The 21,372-nt window shown below is 47.3% G+C and overlaps 1 protein-coding gene across 1 annotated transcript in view; it reads left to right on the top strand.

Moving 5' to 3' along the window:
* Positions 1–21,372, top strand: part of LOC311323761 (uncharacterized protein) — a gene marked incomplete at both ends in the record, with an annotated part of 97,066 nt that overhangs the window by 69,435 nt on the left and 6,259 nt on the right. Inside the window, 8 exons of the mRNA XM_084456060.1 lie at positions 9,164–9,341; positions 11,152–11,241; positions 11,487–11,682; positions 11,798–11,906; positions 15,901–16,099; positions 17,791–17,868; positions 19,523–19,631; positions 20,031–20,166. Of these exons, the coding sequence (XP_084312186.1) occupies positions 9,164–9,341; positions 11,152–11,241; positions 11,487–11,682; positions 11,798–11,906; positions 15,901–16,099; positions 17,791–17,868; positions 19,523–19,631; positions 20,031–20,166 (1,095 nt within the window). The remainder of the gene's footprint in view (positions 1–9,163; positions 9,342–11,151; positions 11,242–11,486; positions 11,683–11,797; positions 11,907–15,900; positions 16,100–17,790; positions 17,869–19,522; positions 19,632–20,030; positions 20,167–21,372) is intronic.

Raw genomic sequence — 21,372 nt, 5'->3', positions numbered from 1 at the left:
TCAGGTAGTAGGATACACTTGGTATGGATAAAAATGACAAACGGTCCACCGTGCCACTATCTGGGCAGGGAGACAGGGGTGTCTTGGGTAGAAATAATGCTTGTCCAGTCCATCCCCGGTTCTGAGAGAGCCTGAGACTGTAGTGTTTATGCAGGACTCATCCTTGTGTGTTTGGCTTGGACCGGATCCATGAACAGTGAGGTAACACTATTCCCGATTATATGCTCGTAAAACAACAAAGCAGCAAGCTGTCAAGGAGAGCTGAAAGATCTTCGAGGGCATCCTCCTGAAACAGAGCCCTCCAGAAGGCCACCAGAAGATGAAGGCAGTAAGAGAAAGAAAGAGAGAGACAGAATGAGAACAATAAAGTGAAGGGAAGTGAGGAAAAATTGCATTTTCACTTCAGTCAGGGCAGCAATCGCAAGCAAAGCTATTCTCTTACATACATGCAACTTTAATGGCTGGGAATTCTCTCAGCAGCTTGACATAAATACTTAACTAGCTTTGAACACCTTCTATTATGCAGTGCAAGCCATTGAGAGAGCGTCTCACCTTGGCTTTGCAAATTCCAGATCAGTTCACTGCGGTAGAGAGAGACTTCTCATGTCGGCCAAGCTTGGCTGCCTGCTCCCAAGGCACACACGAGAATGTGTTGTTTGCCAAACCTGGACCTGAGATAAAGGCTCTCCTGAATTCTTCCCTTCTGCAGGGAATGTGAGCGGCATTCCCTTGTTTTCTATCTAATAAAAGGTAAGGTGAGACTGTCTGTTTTAAAATGGACCCCCCCCCCCCCTTCCCCTTCATCGCTCCAGAACGCCACTCCATTTATCCTGGATTAGGGAAACAATTACCATCAAGCAAGGATGTTTCGGAACTTAGGTTCCCATAGTTAAATTCGGGTGGGCTTGGAGCATGCACCCGGCCCGGGGCGGTCCACGGGCATCCTGGCCCAGTGCCCCTCCCGCTCCTCCTGCTCTCTATAGGCCATGTGGCGCACGCAACCGCCCGCTCTGCCGGAATTCGCTCTGCCGGGACCGTGAGCTGCATTCATCAGCCCGCAGCTACAATTATTTGTTTATTGCTCCTGCTGCTCTGTTTTTCCAGGCGGCTGACCAACTGTCTCTTTGAAAGCGCAGTGTGATTATGCAGAATGCCTCTTCTCAAGGCCAGGGCTCATCGCGGTGGAGACACGCATAGCTGGGTGCTTGGCTGACATCTCGGAGTAGATGGTGACACATCACCTCAAGCTCAACCTGGACAAGACTGCGCTGCTGCTCCTCCCGGGGAAGGGCTGCCCACACCGGGACCTGGCCATCACCATTGAAGATACAGTGGTGATGGCGACCCGGACTGCAAGGAACCTGGGTGTGACCCTGGATGACCAACTATCGTTCTCTGCACATATCACATCCGTCACACGCTCCAGCAGATTTCTGCTGTACAATATCAGAAGGATTCGCCCTTTCCTCACTGATGAAACAGTGCAGGTGCTCACCCAGGCCCTTTTCATCTCCCGCCTGGACTACTGCAACTCCCTCCTTGCTGGGGCCCCGGCATCAGCCATTAAACCCCTGGAACCTGTCCAGAAAGCTGCTTCTCGCCTGGTGTTCAACCACCCCAAATTCTCAGAAACAACGTCCCTTCTCTGTTCCCGACACTGACTCCCTGTATCCGCTCACATCCAGTTTAAAACTCTGGCACTAGCCTACAGGGCAATGAAAGGAACAAACCCCTCCCAACCGCTACACTCTGCTACCTCGGGGCAACTGGTTGCCCCATCACTCCGAGGCCCTTGCGGTCGATTGACACGGTCACGGCTATTCTCTGTCCTGACCCTGCAGTGGTGGAACGAACTGCCCACTGATGAGTCGCTGACCATCTTTTGTCGCAGGCTCAAAACTCATCTCTTCAAGAAGTATTACCACAATCCTCTCTCTTAAACACCTATTGTATTTTAGATTGCTATTATTGCACTTTGCCTTCTGCACTAGATTATGCTCTTAGTCACTTGTTTTAGAAAGGAGATGCACTTATGAGTTCTGGCAAGTAGTAGTACATTGTTTTTTCCTATGTTAAATGCAGTTATTGTAAATCACTTTGGATGAAAGCTTCAGATAAATGACTAATGTAATGTCATATTTATTTTTGATATTTATCCCATTTTCACCCAATTTGGTAGCCAATCACACCCCGATTTATTGTCCAATTGTCACCTGTCGCTGCTGTGGAGGGTCAGTCACACAACCCCATGGACTCTCTCGAGCTCGTGACCGTGACATCAGACAGGGGGTCGCTGTAGAGTGGCGGACCTTTGCGCCAAAATTAAACTAACCACCCACTCAGGAGTGGCGGCCCAATACGCCACTCTCCTGTGGGATCCGGCCGTATTCGGATCTCGCGAGACCGGGGCACAAAGTGAACCTCGGGTGGTCTCTGCTGGGCGTCTGCACCGGAGACCGATGCTTAGACCGCTACACCACCCCACCGCAGACCCGGAACGACCCGGAACGACCCGGAACACCAGGCGTTTTGATTGATCTTGATTGGCGTTTTCACCTCTCAGAGTTATTTCTCTCTCAGTATCATTGATATCCACAGAAAGAAAGATAACCATGGTAAATGGACTGCACTTTATAGCGCTTTTATCCAAAGCGCTTTACAATGAAGGCCTCTCATTCACCCATTCACATTGGACGACCCGCTGTACCTCATGAGCTACAGCCGCCTCCAAACATTTGAATGGGCTGGCACTGCCGGGACTGGAGGGCGAGAGAAGGAGGGAGGGTGGGGTGGAGATAATGAGATCCAGCTCATCGTTACCACACAGGCGGGCAGGGGGCAGGGGGCAGTAAAACCACCAGCTGTCCCGGTGCCAAGCAGACAGCTGCACATCTGCATAGGGAGCAGAACACTTCCTGCTGCCATAGGTCACGGCCAATTGTAGTACTCTCCCCGGTCCACCCCCCCCCCACCCCCACGACCCACCCCAGCCCTCCTCTAAATGAGAACAGGCTGGTGCCTCTCATCCTCAGATATTATATACAGTATAGTCTTCACTCCCTGGAGAACAGGAATAACACACACACACAAACACACACACACACACACAGACACACACACACACACACACACGCACACACACACATATGCACACAAATCCTTTACCCTCTGTTTTGGTCTCTGTCTGACTTTGTTCTGTCAGCAGAGCTCAGCATCAGGTCCTCTCTCTCTGTCTAACGATGTAATGGGACCTGAACGAGCTGATGAGAGCCCAACAGGAGCCATGGAATGCTCGGCTCAGCTCCACTCACAGACAGCCATTCATACATCCTCCATGTCATAAAATCACCAGCGGATATGTCATATAGGATATGAATCAGCGGCGGGCTGGAGCTCCATTGCCAGGGAAATGTGACCGGCGCTCCCTGGTACCTTGAAGGCACACCCTAGCCCACTTTATTTAATTGGCTCCACAGGGAAATCAATGGGAAGGGGCTCTTTAATATCTGTTCGTCAGACTGCCAGGCACCAAAGGCCACAACACAGCAGATCATATCACTTAATGTGATCATCCCGAAGCCAGTCGTTCCTCTGCCGCAGTGATTGAGGAAGTTCCCGCTAAGTTAATTCGGCGGATGGCCTATGGTCGCCTCCTACAACTGTAGTTCACTTTCTTCGTCGAGTTTGTGTAACGCTGTGTTGCGAAATGCCCTTCACAGTGTTCAATTTCATTCACAATCACACATGTAAAATGGAGAGGTTTGATGCTGCCGAACTTCGTTTCATCCAATACACAGATGGAGAGAGAAAAGATACGATTGCAAGTCGCAATTTGTGCAATATCAGAACGCTCTCCAAAGTGTCTTGGCTTCTTCTGAACTTTTAACTGGGCTGAGACGTCTTTACTAACTGAGGCCGTGTGACAGACACAGGCTGTAATGGACAAAACCCCCCTGTGCTCTCCCATGATCTGAAGAATATGGACAGTTGCTATTTAAAAAGCAGAGGATACCCGCCTGGCCCACCTTCAGTGTTGAAGAGATGACAGCATCTCCCAGATAGGGCTTAAACAAACTAGCTCCCTAACTATGGCAGTCCATCGGCAGTGTGCACTAGAGTGTCGTGGTCGACCCATTCCAGTCTAGTGTGAGATGGACCTGTCCTATCCATGCCAGGCTGATTGGAGCCTGCTGGTCCATCTGTGCCAGGCTGATTTGACAGTGTTGGTCCTATAGTGTAGTGTTGGTGGGCTCCGTGGATTGGCATGGTGGAGAGTGGTCACAGTTTTTCTCTAGGGCTGGGCCAGGGCCTTATCTCTGTAGGCTTATGTGAGTGTTGGAGGGGACAGGGTTGGTTCAGACATCGCCGGTAATAGATCTGGGACTCTAACCATCTTGTGACCTCCTGCAGGCTCCTTCCCAGCCCTGGTGCCGGGGCTGAGCGGTTGCCATCGCTGGGTCCGCTGACAGCCTTCCGTTGACTGCAATACTGTGCTGTCTGCACCCTGCCAAGTCTGGAAGACAGAGGAAAAAGAACAGAACATGACAGGAGAAAAGGAGAGGATAGGAGAGAATTCAGAACATTAAAAAACAATGTATGGTGTGTTTGAGGCTTCACTTGCAGAGTCGGTGGTCGCCCTCCGGGTGGGATGCAGAGCAGGAAGGGACCTCAGCCAGGGGTCAGGAGGTCAGGCTTGGCCTCCGTTTGAGGTGGCAGCCCAGACTCCCTCAGGAAGCGCAGTTGTCTGGAGAGTTTTCCGCTCGCGGTGAGCCACAGACCTGCTTGCCACTGCCACTGGCACTGACACGGTCTTAGTCACCCCCCGGAGGGGGGGCATAGCTGGTTGGTGCTGTTCATTTTGTGTCTCTTCCCATTTTCATTGTTCGTTATTCTCCCATTCACACACAGAGAAGACCAATTGTTCCTACAAACCTCTGCATACAGCTGGACCGAGGGTTGTACTCTACATGTGTTTTGATGCAAATAAAAAAAAAAAAGGCGGGGGGTGCGCTTGCTAGTGCATGACATCGTCTGGTAACTGTAGAAGAGGTTGAGTTCATGGAAAGCAAATGTCTAAAACAGAGGAGGCTGTGAGCGCCAAGCTGAGAGGGGGGCAGGGAGAAAATCAACAACAGCCGTTGCTAAGGAAGTTAGACAGCTGTTCATCACTGCAGGACTGCTCTCAAAGTACTCCACAGAGCAAGGGATGAGGAGGAGGAGGATGTCAAATTGTGGCTGGGGCATTCCTCTCCTGCCGTCACCCTATTACCATTTCACTCCATCATACGGAACCGTTCTGATCTTCTACTCCATCATACGGAACCGTTCTGATCTTCTACTCCGTCATACGTAACAGTTCTGATCTTCTACTCCATCATACGGAACCGTTCTGATCTTCTACTCCATCATATGGAACCGCTCTGATCTTCTACTCCATCATACTGAACTGTTCTGATCTTCTACTCCATCGTACGGAACCGTTCTGATCTTCTACACCAACATACTGAACTGCTCTGATCTTCTACTCCATCATACGGAACCGTTCTAATCTTCTACTCCATCGTACTGAACCGTTCTGATCTTCTACTCCATCATACGGAACCGTTCTGATCTTCTACTCCATCATACGGAACCGTTCTGATCTTCTACTCCATCATACAGAACCGTTCTGATCTTCTACTCCGTCATACTGAACTGTTCTGATCTTCTACTCCGTCATACTGAACTGTTCTGATCTTCTACTCCATCGTACGGAACCGTTCTAATCTTCTACTCCATCATATGGAACCGTACTGATCTTCTACTCCATCATACTGAACCGTTCTAATCTTGTCCTCCATCATACTGAACTGTTCTGATCTTCTACTCGATCGCACTGAACCGTTCTGATCTTCAAACCATCAGATGGAACCGTTCTGATCTACCACGATATGGAAGCGTTCTGATCTTGTCTCAGAGCAGTCCCCAACCTTCAACCTTTTTGCAACATGGAACAGTTCTATATTGACAACAGTACTTGATTGGATCGTGCACCTCGTTTGTGTTTATATCAAAATAAATTCAGCATAATATTTAATGGTATCTGTTCTGTCATTCTTTCATTTTGTCGTTTCATTGTTGCAGCCTGGCCCTCCTATCATACCGAACTGTAAGGGAGGGGGGAGGGGGGAGGCAGGGAGGCGGATGGATTGGTATGGACATTCAGCTGGGTGTCATCAGCTTAACAATGATAGTTAAGTCCATGATGATCTGGCCAAAGTGAGGAGGTAGATGGTGAAGATAAGTGGACCGAGGACTGAACCCTGAGGGACACCTTGTGTTACTGGGGCTGAGGCAGATCTATATATTTTGCTACTTATGCACTTTGGCTTTAGCACTAGATTATGATCTTAGTCACTTGTTTAGAAAGGATTCTGGCGAGTAGTAGCACACTAACTACCTACATTAAATGTAATTATTGTAAATTGCTGTTATACTGCTATTGTAAAAAGCTGCTAAATGACTGTAACGTAATGTACTGTAATCTGGAGCCACCAAGGGATACTGTGTGTACTGCCGCCTGTCAGATAGGTAGGACATAAACCAAGCCAGGGGGATTCCAGTGATGCCAAGGGACTTTTCCAACTTGTTGAGGAGGACAGAGCGAGAGATGGTGTCGAAGGCAACAGAGAGATCCAGGAGGATGAGGACGTTGATACTCCCAGGACCATTTGCCATGAGTAGGTCATTAACAACCTTTAATGGAGCTTCCATTTTACATCCTACCGAGCCGTTCTGGTCCTCCGTCATTTAGGATTGTTCGGATCTTCTACTCCATTATTCAGAACTGTTCTGATCTTCTCTCATACAGAACTATTCTGATCTTCCACTTCCACTCACAGCATCTGGATCTAGTCGCTCTGCGATATGCCCCCACCTCACCCTGTCTAATCTCCTGGACAATAATATTGTTTTTTGAATGCAGAGGGTTGTGGCACAGTGGGGGTCTGCAACGTACACACAATCGCACACAGCAGAAATCAAAGGCAACCTGAGAATGAGATCATTTCAAAACATACCACAATGGTTCATATTAAACATGCATATTTTTAGACATATCAGATGTGGAAACCTGAATAGAAAAAGGAGCTCTCTCACAAGGGCTGTTGAAGTGTGTTGGAGTTGTGTTGGAGTTGTGTGTCATCTTTGGGTAAATGAAAAGCGTCTTGGGTATCAGACCATCTGCTGAACAAAGCTCTCAGGGGGGGTAGATTGATTGGTACGTGATGTTTCACCGCTCATGTCTTGGAGTAATAAAAGGCTTTTTCCATCTCGGTCTAATGTCTGGAAAGATATGAAAGACTCCCCACACCTCCAGATGCATGTGTCCTTCACATAAACACCCCAACGACCTGCATGTGATTTTCATGACTGGCTGGTGGCCACAGCCAACAGCCGTGTCTTTGGGTCGAACGTGTCAGTCATACGCGCACGCTTATTTCCCTTTGCATTCCTGAAATGTATGGATAGAAGTATGCATGGGTGATCAAAGTCATGCTGTGGTGGAGACGTATGGACCATGATTATCCAGGCTGCCTTCCTGGGTCTCCTGCGTTAGTGGCCTGTGAGGCTCACTGTCAAGCCTTCAGACATGTTCTAGATAATTCCGCTCAAAACATTTTGGAACATAAATTACGTAGCTGCGTATGGGTGTTTGTGTGTGTGTGGGTGTGTGAGTATGCGTTTGAAGAAGACTTGAAGAAGAGGAGTTTGCTTCTCTTGTCTGTTTGTTTCACTGAATTTGAAAAAGCTCTGAAGCACATATGATGTGAGGAAGGCATTAACATTTGTGGTTGAAAGATGAAGATGTATGTGGGTGGGTGGGTGGGGGTCCTGAATGAGAAAAACAGGCGTGCTGTTGGGCTTTAAAGCTCACACCTCCGTAGAACACTACTAACTGAGGGATGGGGTGACAGAAATGGCCACATTAGCCCATGGACTGCGGAGAGATGATACTGAGCTATGCTGCAGGTCCAGATGGGTGAGGGGTGGAGGGCAGGGGCTGTGCTGTGGGTACACAGAACTGGGCCAGCATGCCTCCCTGGTCAGGTCCAGAAAGCTGCCATCAGCCCTCGGGAGGCCATTTTGAATGTGTTGGCATGCAAGACAAATTTCACACGTGCCCACATGCTTGCCACTGCACACACACACACACACACACACACACACACACACACACACACACACACACACACACACACACACATTTATGTAAACCTGTACAACCAGTAAGCCTCCAGCAAAAGGCTCTGTGTTCTCAGGGCTTATCGTCACACTCTGCAGTCCACAGCCAGACAGACCTCTGCAGGCGCACACACACACACACACACACATACACACACACAAACAAACAAACACACACAAAGACACAAAGTCATCACACGCACATTCACTCACACTGTCATCTAGTGCACTCAATTGTCAGAGCAAAGCTCAATAAAGCAACATGAGGTCTGGAACAAAGCATTTGGCAGACGTTGCTGTGGGCTGTGGTGTTTCCCTGTGGAGCGGACCACCCTCTCTGTCCAAGAACAATATTAGAAACACACCACCCCCTTCTCCATTTCCCCCAAATTTATGGGGCTTGCAACTCTGGCGAGGGAAGAGCTTGTTGATTCAAATTTTTACAGCCTTTTTTTTGCCTCATAAATATCTCTTATCAGGACTCTCTCCTTGGAGACGAAGTGTCATGGCTGCCTTGTACTGTTCACACTGATACATAACTCATCTGGAGAGCTTGTTCAGCTCCAGTGGTTAATTGATTTTGTGATTAGGAGTAATTAGTGCTGATTCCATCTGACGGATAGCTCTTATCTGTCTCTTTCATTCCTCCCCCTCTCTCTATTTTTCACTCTCTTGCTATTTCTGTCTGTTTCCCCGACTCTCTCTATCACTCCCACTATCTCTCTCTTTCTCACACCACCCACATCTCTCTCTTTCTATCTGTATTTCCTCTCTCCTCCACATCTCTCTCTCATTCTCTCTCCCACGTCTCTTTCTCTCTTCCTCTCTCTCTCTATCCAACCTCCTCTCCCCTACCTTTCTAACTGCTCCCTCTCATATCTCTCTGCCCTTCTCTCTCTCTCTCTCTCTCTCTCTCTCTGCCCCTCCCTCCATCCTCCAGGTACCCGTTCCCCACGGTGTTCAGTACGTGCAGTAAGAAGGACCTGGCTGCCAGTCTGGAGAAAGGTGTGGGCATGTGTCTGTTCAACATGCCCGAGGTCAAGGTGCTGTACGGGGGTCAGAAGTGTGGTAACGGCTACGTGGAGGAAGGAGAAGAGTGCGACTGCGGAGAGCTGGAGGTAGGGACGCCGTCGCCTCAGAGCTCACGTGTGAGACGTCAAGTTAAGACACCTTGATACGTTTTCAGACGTTCGGTTTTTTCAGACTAGCGGCTACAGCTGCAGCCCTCGAACCTTCGCAACCGCCCATCCCATAAACAACAATATCCATGTGACTCATAGATCATCTGTGGTGTCTGTTGTCCAACTTTCTGACAAATGAAATAAACAAAAACTTAAACTGTGCAAGGTTTTCTGTAACATTGCCAGCATAAATACAGCACAAACTGACAGCCATCAGAAGTAAATAGCTCCACTATCTAGGCTGCAGGTACAGAGACAGCGCCTCAAGTCAGACGGGGGAGATATGAGTGTGAATTTATTCAGTGCCCCCAGAGGTGTTTGTTGAGAACGGATGATTACACATTCCTGTGAGCAAAAATCTATGAGGCTTTACAGCCTTGCCTGTGCATTATTCAAATGAGTCTGCATTGGTGTGCACATATGTAAAGATGCCACAGCCCATAGCCTATATTTAACACTCACTCTGTGGTGAGAAGTCAGCGGCAATAACGAGCCAGCTGACCAACAGCAAGGGTGAATTGACAGAAACAAGATTTTGAACCATGAGTGCCACATTTGTCACGGGAGAATGAATGCCCTGTAGGATATAATAATGCTCAGAGGAAAAACAAAGTCTTGTTTTGTTTATCTGTGTGCATCAGAAGAAACAATGTCCTGTTTTGTTTATGTGTGTGTGTGTGTGTCTGTTGACGTGTGTGTGTGTGTGTGTGTGTGTGTGTGTGTACGTGCGTGCGTGCGTGTGTGTGGCCACACACCTTTTATGCTCAGTAACTCTGTTGTCCCAGCAGTGTAGATGTTTGGTCCCTGGCCCAGGCCGGTCTGAACGTGTCCCTGTCCATCCTAACAAACAGGTCATATGAGCGCTTGCAGGCGCAGCCAACACTAATAAAGCTGTCCTCACCACAGAGCCAAGCTGGGCCGGATCAGTGCTCAGACAGGCAATACATCGGATGACCGTAACACGACTGGGGCCTCATTAAAGATCCTGGGTCCTTCTTCCCTCAATTACGTGCCCTCCTTTTTAGCGTGACTTCCCTGCTCCCTGCAGTGGCAGGAGCATGGGAACGGCTCTTTAAAGGCGTTCAGGCCTTGGTGGAAGGCCGTGGTGTTGGCGCTCTCCCCTGCTGGCTCCGCCCGCTAGCACGGAGGCCGCTGTAGCCTGCGCTTTCATTCAGTCTACCTATCATATCATACACTCAAACACACACACACACACACACACAAACACACACACACACACGCACACACACACACCCTCCCCCTTTCCTCTGAGCTGTACTGGGGCTTGACCCAACCCCTCTAACATCCATCTCCATCAGCTGGCAGAGAGCCGCTGGTTAGTACAGTGCTCTGATAAAGCTAACGTGAAGCAGATGGCCTTCCACGCTGGGGGGGGCGGGGGGGGCGGGGGGGATAGGTTACATCGTCAGGGGCCAGTGGTCTCCTCGCTGTGCGTCCCCCCTGGCGCTGAATTCCGGGGGGTCTCTGCGGAGTTGGAGGGCCGCTCGCTCTATCATTGGAGGGGCCTTCGTTGGAGAAACCGCTCTAGGAAGCGGTTCTTCCTGACCTCTGCCAGGGAGAGGAGGAGAAGGAGGAGGAGGAGGAGGAGGAGGAGGAGGGTGTAACACAGCCTGCCCAAGGGGGTCCCTGTGATAACATTAGGGGGCCTGTGTACATGCTCTGAGTGTGTAACCTGATCGCCCTCTTGTGAGGATGACTCTAACTTTGGTCCTGAACTCTTCTGCAGGAGTGCATGAACCCATGCTGCAACGCCACAACCTGCACTCTGAAGGGGGAGGCGGTCTGCGCCCACGGACAATGCTGCCACAACTGCCAGGTAGGAAGGGGCCGTCGGAGCCACGCCACGATCCGCTTCTGACATGCTCCATGTCGGTGGTCAATTGTTCTCTGTAGTCTGAGAATGTCCTTGGGTTTGTTGTTTGTTTTGACTCCACTTCGCAGCAGAATGTACTCCTCTGTGTATGAGGCGTTTCTCAGGCGTTATTGCCCTCTCCTTGTCCCGTCTGTCGCTCTGTTCGTCCGTCCATCCTCCCCTCCGTCCGACCTTCTGCCTGTCTGCAGCTGAAGCCAGCGGGCACCCCATGTCGGGACTCCAGTAACTCATGTGACCTGCCCGAGTACTGCACCGGCGCCAACCCCCACTGCCCGGACAATGTCTACCTGCACGACGGGCACGCCTGCAATAATGTGGATGGCTACTGCTACAACGGCATCTGCCAGACCCACGAGCAGCAGTGCATCACTCTGTGGGGCCAGGGTGAGTGGCGGCAGACAGAGAGCCCCCTGGTGGTCTGGAGGACTAGCTGTTACAATACCCAGTAGCAGTTGCACACTGGCTGTCTTGTGATGAGATGTCGCTTCTTGTGTCTTAGGAGCCAAGCCCGCCCCGGGGATCTGCTTTCAGAGAGTCAACTCTGCAGGTGATCCCTACGGCAACTGTGGGAAGGACTCCAAGGGCTCCTTTGCCAAATGTGAAGTACGGTAAGACACAGAGCTTCAGGACCTGTCTACTCCATCATTAACAAGAACTTGAAGAGAACAAGTGAGAAAAAGCCCAAACAGAAACCCTTTTCTCTGATGAGTCACATGGATGAACAGGAAAACACAAGCTAAATGGAGAAGGATTGAAACCTTTCAAAGAGAAACATGGTTAACAAACGTGGTTTATTGGTCATACGTTATAGACACACCAACATGTGTGCAATGGCCACTGGCACTTTGAACACACACACACACACACACACACACCAACGACCACTCTCCAGCTGGGAGCAGACAGTGCAGAGTGCTTGAGCCGTAACCGGGGACCAATCCAAGAACTGGATATCCAGAACAGAATTCAATCTATCTGAAAGAAATTGCCATGCACACATACTTTAAACCAAGTACCATAGCAGAAGTATTCAAATCATGGACAGGAAAATGACTTATTAAGTATTATTATCAAATCATGATGGACAGAGGAGTGGACTCATTTCAAAACAAATATGGCATCCCAAACACAATTCCAACTATTTTCAAATTCAAAGTTATAAAACTTGGCTTCAATAGTAAAGGACCTCCATTGGAAAAGTATTGGTAACAATTACAATAATAAACAAGCTAATAATAATAATAATAAATATAGCTGCAAGTGGCAATGATCGGGGTCCAAGTACTTTGCGAAGAGAAAAATAGACCCATTGCTAAAAGGTTTTGACGGGATGAATTATGAATTGAATGAAATTCTGTTTACTTAAGTTTAATATATAGCCTACTTTTTGTATTTATTTTGCACATACTGGATATTTGTCACAGGATATTGAGAAATTGAGCTTGAAAATGAACATAGTAGCACAGGATATAGCATGTCAACTTTTAAAGCACAATCACAACAGATGGGCAGAAACAGGAGGGTCCATCTACCCAAGGGGCCGTAACAACCTGGGGATTTGAACCGTTGACCTCTGTATCTCCAGAGTATGCAAATTACCACTGCGCCACCGGTAACACAGGCTTTTCACATAGCACAACTTGTGGCAATGATATTGCATGTGCAAAACTTTTAAAGTACAAGCGTTCACAACAGATGCTACCACTGCATTGTTTCTACTAAACACATATTAGTTAGCTACAATAGCTTCTTCTACTTCTGAGGTAAACTAACATTAGCTAGCTGCCTAGCTAACGTTAGCTAGCCTAGCTCATTTACTTCTTTCTTTCTTTCTTTCTTTTGTATTTCTTATTTCGGTGACTTTGTATTTCTTATATTTATTTCTTATATAAAATGTATTATTACTTTTTAACCTTCTGTATTAACATGTAATTAGTTATTTTTGTCATTATTATTATTATTATTGTTGTTGTTGTTACCACCGATATTCGTTATATTTATATTCTTTAAATATATATACAGTGAAGCCAGAAAGTCTGCAAACCCCTTCACTTTTCCCCCATTTTGATGCGTTACAGCCTTATTCCAAAATGGATATAAAAAAAAAAAATCTTAACATTCTACACACAATACCCCATAATGACAAAGTGAAAAAAGTTCTTTATGCATGCATTTATCCATGTAATGAATTAGACATGCACAAATTGTTAGTAAGTGAGTTAATAGATGCTTTATAAACACTTTATAATACTGTGATTCACAATGAATTCAAGTAGTTATAAAGCATTTACTAGGCCGTTGGTAAAGTATTATGTGGGAGTTGATCTAAAGTGTAAACTATCTATGCTTTACACAGCATTTACTAATGAGATATTAAGGCTGGCAATGCAATTGCGATCGATTTCAACTAGTCTGCAGTGATTTTAGTTTTTTTTATTGCACAGGGGTGGTTTTGAACCCTGGTCTACTGCAGTGCAAACACCTGTCTAAACCATTAGGCCACCGAAAACAGTGATGCAACTCAACTTTCTTTAGTGCCTTTATACAATCCAACTGGTTGTACAATATCGGAAGCAGGCTTGAATTTTGGATTCAGACCATTGGCACATGTTACTTATATCAGACATTTTAATCAGTAGCCCAGTGCATCATTCTGATATCTTAATATAACATATTAAAATCCATGAAACCAATGTCTGTATACTAGGGAGCTTCCTAGGTGCATGTGGGGAAAAAAGTAAGAAAAAAGAAGTCTGAGGCCTACACTAGCGCCTACAAACCTACACTAAAGCCTACAAAAACGTGTATTTAATCCTTATAATAAATGCAATTTCAAAGATAATGAGTTGGATTGATAGCCTTGCTTTGCCAGACCAATTCGCACATGCAAATGTGTGACTGCGCTCATCTCCGCAGGTGCTAAAACCTATTATTCCCTTCTATATATTCAGTGCATGTGTAGGGTAATGGTATTGTACAGTGTCTACCATGCAAGGTGTTTGATTTTTTAAAACTTTTAATTTTATTTTGACCGTTAGGGGTCCTTTCAGGTGGACTATCAGATAGATATCAACGTCATCCCGAAGGGACATTTGTTAACACACAAACAAATAACGCTTTATAAATGATAAATGTTTTATAGTGTGCACTTATTATAAAGTGTTACCCACAGGTGGAATCCAATTAAGTTGTAGAAACATCTCAAGCAGTATCAGTGGAAACAAAATGAACCTCAGCTCATTTGGGTGTCATATCAAAGGGTGTGCACACTTGTGTACATATGATATTTTACATTTAGATTTTTAATAAATTAGCACAAATGTATAAAAACCTGTTTTCACTTTGTCATTGTTGCCTATTTTGTGTTGAATTTTGAGACCAAAAATTAACTCAATCTAACATAGAATAAGTCTGTAACATAATAAAACGTGGAGAAGGTGAAAGCGGCTTGACTGTATGTTACAAAGGAGGCTAGAGTAGAGTAGTCATCGACTTGTGAAACTCATTCCTCTAATATAAATACCGTCCAGTTGCGTTTAGCTAGCTTTCTGATGGCATAGTGTAATAGAGCGGTGTCTCACAAATGGGCTCAGAAAAGCATTGCTTTGAATCCTACCTTGGGCAGTCCCTTAGCATGGGTCAAACGAACGAGTGACACAGAAAACAATGCGGAACGAAATGCAGGCCACAATGGGGGGTCCAATGGTGCCGTGACCCGGATGTCCAGTGGTGTGGAGTGAGTTGAGGGGGGTGAGTGTAACGAGAAGGCTAGAGTTGAGTAGTCATCGAGTAGTGAAACTCACTCCCCTAGTATAAAAACCATCTGGCTACATCATTGAAATAGTTTGCTTTTTGGTGGTGTAGCAAGATAGAGTGTTGTCTCGCAAACGGGCAAGCTCAGAAAAACACTGCTTCAAATCCCACATGGGCAATCCCTTAACATGGACACGCAGAGTGAAATGAAGTCTGTCACACACATATATATACATTATATGGAGGGGGGGGGGTACCCAGAAAATGAAAATGTTTAGAGGGGGTAAATGTGCAATATGAGAGGACCTATAATTGCCATATATTTCTGTTAATGCCCTCCCTAAATAGAAATAGCCTATTGAAAAAAGATAAGATGTGACCTCATCAAAATGTCTATCAAAAGTAGTTTTAATTGGACTGGAATGCTTTTGTTCTTTATAAAGATTCTCTTTAGTTATCCTTGGCAGAGGCTTTAAGCCCTCTAGCCGTTTCCTCTTGTAAGTATAATTGCTGTAATGAAAGTGAACTTGAGTCTGGACAGGGGGGATTGAGTCCCTTTCATAAAGAAACAAAATGTGCATAGTCACTCTCAGTCTAATACAGACATGGCAGCAGCTCTGTCTAATTGGATTGAAAGAGAACTGACAAGAAGAAACTTCAGTTATAAAGTAGTTAAGATCAGTTAATATGACACTTATGCAACTGCACAGCAACATTGAAATATCCATAGTAGTGATATAGGTGAAGTCTTTTAAATACCAAAGAGTTGTTCTATTAACCGGCTGTTGTTGTGTTGTTGTGTTGTTCTATTAACCGGCTGTTGTTGTGTTGTGTTGCTGTATTTTACAGAGATGCTATGTGTGGCAAAATTCAGTGTCAAGGAGGAGCCAATCGGCCAGTAATTGGCACCAATGCTGTTTCCATAGAAACTAACATCCCTCTCCAGGAAGGGGGGCGGATCCTGTGCCGGGGGACACACGTCTACCTGGGGGACGACATGCCGGACCCCGGCCTGGTACTGACAGGCACCAAGTGTGGAGATGGCATGGTGAGTCTGTGTCCAATGTGTTGAGCCTATATTGGGGCCAGGACTGCTCAGTTACAGCCCGCATGGGGAATCCCCTGTTGTACGGGCCAAACTTTGGGCAGCATCAGTGGAAAATGACCGCGGTGCAGCATGACATCAGGCTATGACTTAGATGTGGGTGGGCGTGCGTGTCAGGTTCCTCTCTCAGGCCATGTTCCTCTCTCAAGCCAGGTTCCTTTCTCAGACCAGGTTCCTTTCTCAGACCAGGTTCCTCTCTCAGGTTCCTCTCTCAGGTCAGGTTCCTCTCTCAGACCAGGTTCCTCTCTCAGGTCAGGTTCCTCTCTCAGGTCAGGTTCCTCTCTCAGGCCAGGTTCCTCTCTCAGGCCAGGTTTCTCTCTCAGGCCAGGTTTCTCTCTCAGGTTCCTCTTTCAGACCAGGTTCCTCTCTCAGGCCAGGTTTCTCTCTTAGGTTCCTCTCTCAGACCAGGTTCCTCTCTCAGGCCAGGTTTCTCTCTCAGGTTCCTCTCTCAGATCAGGTTCCTCTCTCAGGTCAGGTTCCTCTCCCAGGTTCCTCTCTCAGACCACGTTCCTCTCTCAGGCCAGGTTCCTCTCTCAGGCCAGGTTCCTCTCTCAGGTTCCTCTCTCAGACCAGGTTCCTCTCTCAGGCCAGGTTCCTCTCCCAGGTTCCTCTCTCAGGTTCCTCTCTCAGGCCAGGTTCCTCTCTCAGGTCAGGTTCCTCTCTCAGGCCAGGTTCCTCTCTCAGGTTCCTCTCTCAGGTTCCTCTCTCAGGTCAGGTTCCTCTCTCAGGCCAGGTTCCTCTCCCAGGTTCCTCTCTCAGGTTCCTCTCTCAGGTCAGGTTCCTCTCTCAGACCAGGTTCCTCTCTCAGGCCAGGTTCCTCTCTCAGGCCAGGTTCCTCTCTCAGGCCAGGTTCCTCTCTCAGGTTCCTCTCTCAGGTTCCTCTCTCAGGTCAGGTTCCTCTCTCAGGCCAGGTTCCTCTCTCAGGTTCCTCTCTCAGGTTCCTCTCTCAGGTCAGGTTCCTCTCTCAGACCAGGTTCCTCTCTCAGGCCAGGTTCCTCTCTCAGGCCAGGTTCCTCTCCCAGGTTCCTCTCTCAGGTTCCTCTCTCAGGTCAGGTTCCTCTCTCAGACCAGGTTCCTCTCTCAGGCCAGGTTCCTCTCTCAGGCCAGGTTCCTCTCTAGTCATGCCAGTAAGAGAGCTGGACACATTCCACAGGCTTGCACTGAGATTAACACTAGTCAGGTTGGTTTGAGTTGTACTTATAAGTAAGCCCACCATCAATAAGTACCCCTCATCCATCCAGTTAGTTTAACTTTAAAGTTGAATTTGAATCTTTTCTGCCAGCCTCGTCCCTCAGGGAGGCGCTGTGCTGTCATCTGTCAAGGGTTTTGGCGTTGCCCCTCCTGCCCACTGTTGCCTTGCCCGCCAGTTTTATTTGGGTGGGACCCCTTCAAGGCGTCGTCAGAAACCACAAAGCTTGTAAACCGATTTCATTGTGATGATGGAACAAACCCTGTTGACATTGTTAGACTTTCTGCAAACGCTTCAAGTGGTCGGCTGTTTCCTCATTAACAGATGTTGACCAGCATGCCTGTTGTCCTCTGCTATGTTCTACACGTGTTACTGGATCCTAGATTTGTTTGAAATGCCATTTAAAAAGCTCACTGTTAATCCCTCGTGTCGGTGTCTGTGATAGATGTGTCTGAACCGGCAGTGCCAGAATGTCAGCGTGTTTGGCGTGCACGAGTGCTCGGGGAAGTGTGGCGGTCGAGGGGTGAGTAAAACTGTCCCATTTCTGTCGAACCCTTCAGGCGGCCTACGCCATTCCTCCATTTTCCGACCCCCCCATAGAATCATACCACAATCCTCAAACAGCAGCCCTGCTCATGTATCTTGCTCAATATTATACCTCACGCCCACACACACACACACACACACACACACACACACACACACACACACACACACACACACACACACACACACACACACACACTCTCCACATCCAGCTATGGGGTCGTAATCTGGTCAGAATGTGTGATGTATGGTAGCTAACCATTACAATGCCTCGCAATCAATCTTACAGCCTGCTGAAAGGCTCAATCAATTATATGTAATGGCTTCATTTATGTTGAGCTTTAAGTGCCATTCATCATGGTTTGACTGCGAGGCGGTTGTCCTTGTGCTGAAATGTGAAGACAGGCTTTATTTGGCCAAACCCAGTCTGTTACGCTGTTTGACTTTGAGTCTGTGATATGAATAGATTGGATTTCTTTTCAGCGTCACTTTTCTAGAACGCTTCTTATCAAAGTTGTAGGGGTGGCCCCTTTTTGATGTGACAGCTTCAGCCTGGGTGCAATGATACACTGTGGTCGGTGATCCAGCAGCTAATTCTCCCCCACCCTATGAAATCAAGGGTATTAATTTATCGTATTAATACGTTAGTGTGTGTGGTGTGCTTGCTGTATATGTATATGCTATATGTAAATGCTGTATGCATTTGTGCGCTCCCATGTCCGTCACACATGTACCAGAGCCGACCACCGGAGGTCACTCAGAATTCATTCATCCCATTGCCAAGCACATTCTGCTTTGTACATAAAAAACTATACTGTCTCAATAAAAGTATAGTCTGTTCTACTCAGTAGGCTGTCCACTTTATAAATCCACAGAGTTCAGAGCTTGAGGTGTTTAGTAGCTCTTTTGGCGCTTGTTCTCTGACCCTGTAGAATGCATTGAGCAGATCTCCTACAGCACAGTAACAGCAGAGGCATTGTTTCAAGAATGTACTCCTGAATGGAAACAAACATTTTAAATGAACAGTAGATTATCGTACCATCTTATTGCAGGGCCTGTTTCCAGGACAGATCAGGCATCCCTCCAGATCTGATCGTGATGCTGCTTTCCAGAGAGGCCCACAGCTGGAAGCATAGGGAGTCCTTTTGGAACATACCACTCTGGTCTCATATAGGGATTTAATGGAAAAAGAGTGATTGACTGAGAGAGCGAGAAGAGAGAGAGAGATGGGAAAAAATCTGTTCTGGTTTCACATGACTAGACAGCCTTGCCATGTGGAAACAGGCAGCAGTCAGTGACATAGCGTGCTCTGACTCAGTGCGCTGCACCATGCAGCAAATGGAGGGGCCCCAGACATCTATACGTGTGTTATGGCGTCACTCGTGTCTGGGCCCTATCTCATAAACATGATTAAGACACTTTTGTCATCTGTTAACTACAAAGTCTAATTGACACAGTGTCATTTTTACAGCCACAGACTCCTCTGCTTTAGTTTTATTAGCCAAATGCTAATTCCATACAGTACATTTCCCATTACTGCACTCTTTGAAACTTAGAAAGGGAGGGATAACAGATATAAGACTTTCTTGAATAGGCGTCTCTCCAACATGGCTCTCTTGTGTATTCTGCAGGTGTGCAACAACCATAAAAACTGCCATTGTGAGGCCCACTGGGCCCCGCCCTTCTGTGACAAGGCGGGCTTGGGAGGAAGCTTGGACAGTGGGCCAATGAGACTAGCAGGTAACTCACCCACAGTGACCTACAGTAAGAGGCACAGGAGTGATATGACCGAGGTTAATAAAGTGGCTTCAAACACTCTTCTTGGATACTCCAATCAGTATTTACTGCTGATCACAAAATATAATACATATGCCAGTATTTTATATTCAAAGCAGAGTATTGTTCTGAAGTATCATCATCTATGTTATATTAAAGTGTACATGACAGTACCCACCTTGTTGTGTTTTTTGTGTGTGTGTGTGTGTGCGTGTGTGCGTGTGCATGCGTGTTTGAGTGCGTGTGTCTGTGTGTGTGCGTGCGTGCATGCTTATGTGTGTGTGTGTGTGCGCGTCTGTGTGCGTGCCTGCGTGCGTGTATGCGTGCAAACGTGTGTGTGTGTGTGTGTGTGTGTGTGAGCAGATCATGGGAGCCTGATGGTGGGGATGCTGGTGGCTCTCCTCACCCTGCTGGGAGCGGCTCTGGTTCTCTGTATCAAGAGGAAGACCCTGCTGGGCTTGCTGGTGACCAACAAGAAGAGCACCATCGAGAAGCTCCGGTATGCTCACATCAGTCACATTACATTACATTACATTACATTACATTACATTACAGCCATTACATTACATTACATTACATTACATACATTACATTACAGCCATTTAGTAGACACTTTTATGCAAAGCGACTTACAATAATTGCATTTAAAGGACAGGTTCGGAATTTTACATTATAAGCCATGTTATAAGGTTATTTACGATCATATACAACAACTAGAAAGGAGCCTAACCAGTACGCCACTATCCACGCCACAGACCCCATAACTCAGCCCCTGAGTGGGCTAGAGACACACGGTCTTCACCGGTGGAGTCAGGTAGGTGGCCCGGAGAGGGGTACACTGTCCCCAACTGGCTCTGACCTGAGGGGGCGGAGTCTCACCCCCATGCCACTATCCACGCCACAGAACCCATTTTTCAGCCCCTGAGTGGGCTAGAGACACACAGCCTTCAATGGTGGATGCATGGAAATTGCCTGGAGGTCACTGTACTGTCCCCGACTAGCTGTGACCCAAGGGGGCGGAGCCTAACCAGCACGCCACTATCCACGCCACGGGCCCCACAACTCAGCCCCTGAGTGGGCTAGAGACACACGGTCTTCACCGGTGGAGTCAGGTAGGTGGCCCGGAGAGGGGTACACTGTCCCTGACCAGCTCTGAACTGAGGGGGCGGAGTCTCGCCACCACGCCACTGTCCACGCCACAGACCCCACAATTCAGCCCCTGAGTGGGCTAGAGACGCACAGTCTTCGCTGGTGGGTGCATGGAGATTGCCCGGTCCGTAGTAGTTCTAGCAGTAGCTGTTACATACAGCTGCAGCAGCTAGCCCACCTCACATTTTCTCCAGGAAATGTACTTTATAGTTATTATTATTATGGCAAAGCAAGAGTTGACTCCATGCATAAGAATAGGAAACTAGAAGGGTTAATATAATGTATCTATGGTGTGAGGTGTGTGTCACTTGTAGCACTCAAGAGTTGGAAAAATGACTATATGACTAGGTATAGTCTATGATTATACCACGGTTATCACAAATATGAAGTATAATGTATTTAATTAATTAAATCAACTTGTATGGGGCACCACCCTGTTCTTTACAGGGAAATAGATAACCTTCATCAATAGTCTAATTTATCAATCTCAGTCTGAAGGAGGTCTTGACTCAATCAAGTGACCTAAAGATCATGTGATGACACTGCGACGTGAATC

Source organism: Borostomias antarcticus (assembly GCF_949987555.1).
Source record: "Borostomias antarcticus genome assembly, chromosome: 22".
In the NCBI taxonomy this organism is placed as follows: domain Eukaryota; kingdom Metazoa; phylum Chordata; class Actinopteri; order Stomiiformes; family Stomiidae; genus Borostomias; species Borostomias antarcticus.
The sequence above is the reverse complement of the archived record's forward strand: the minus strand, read 5'-3'. Positions and strand labels throughout refer to the sequence as shown.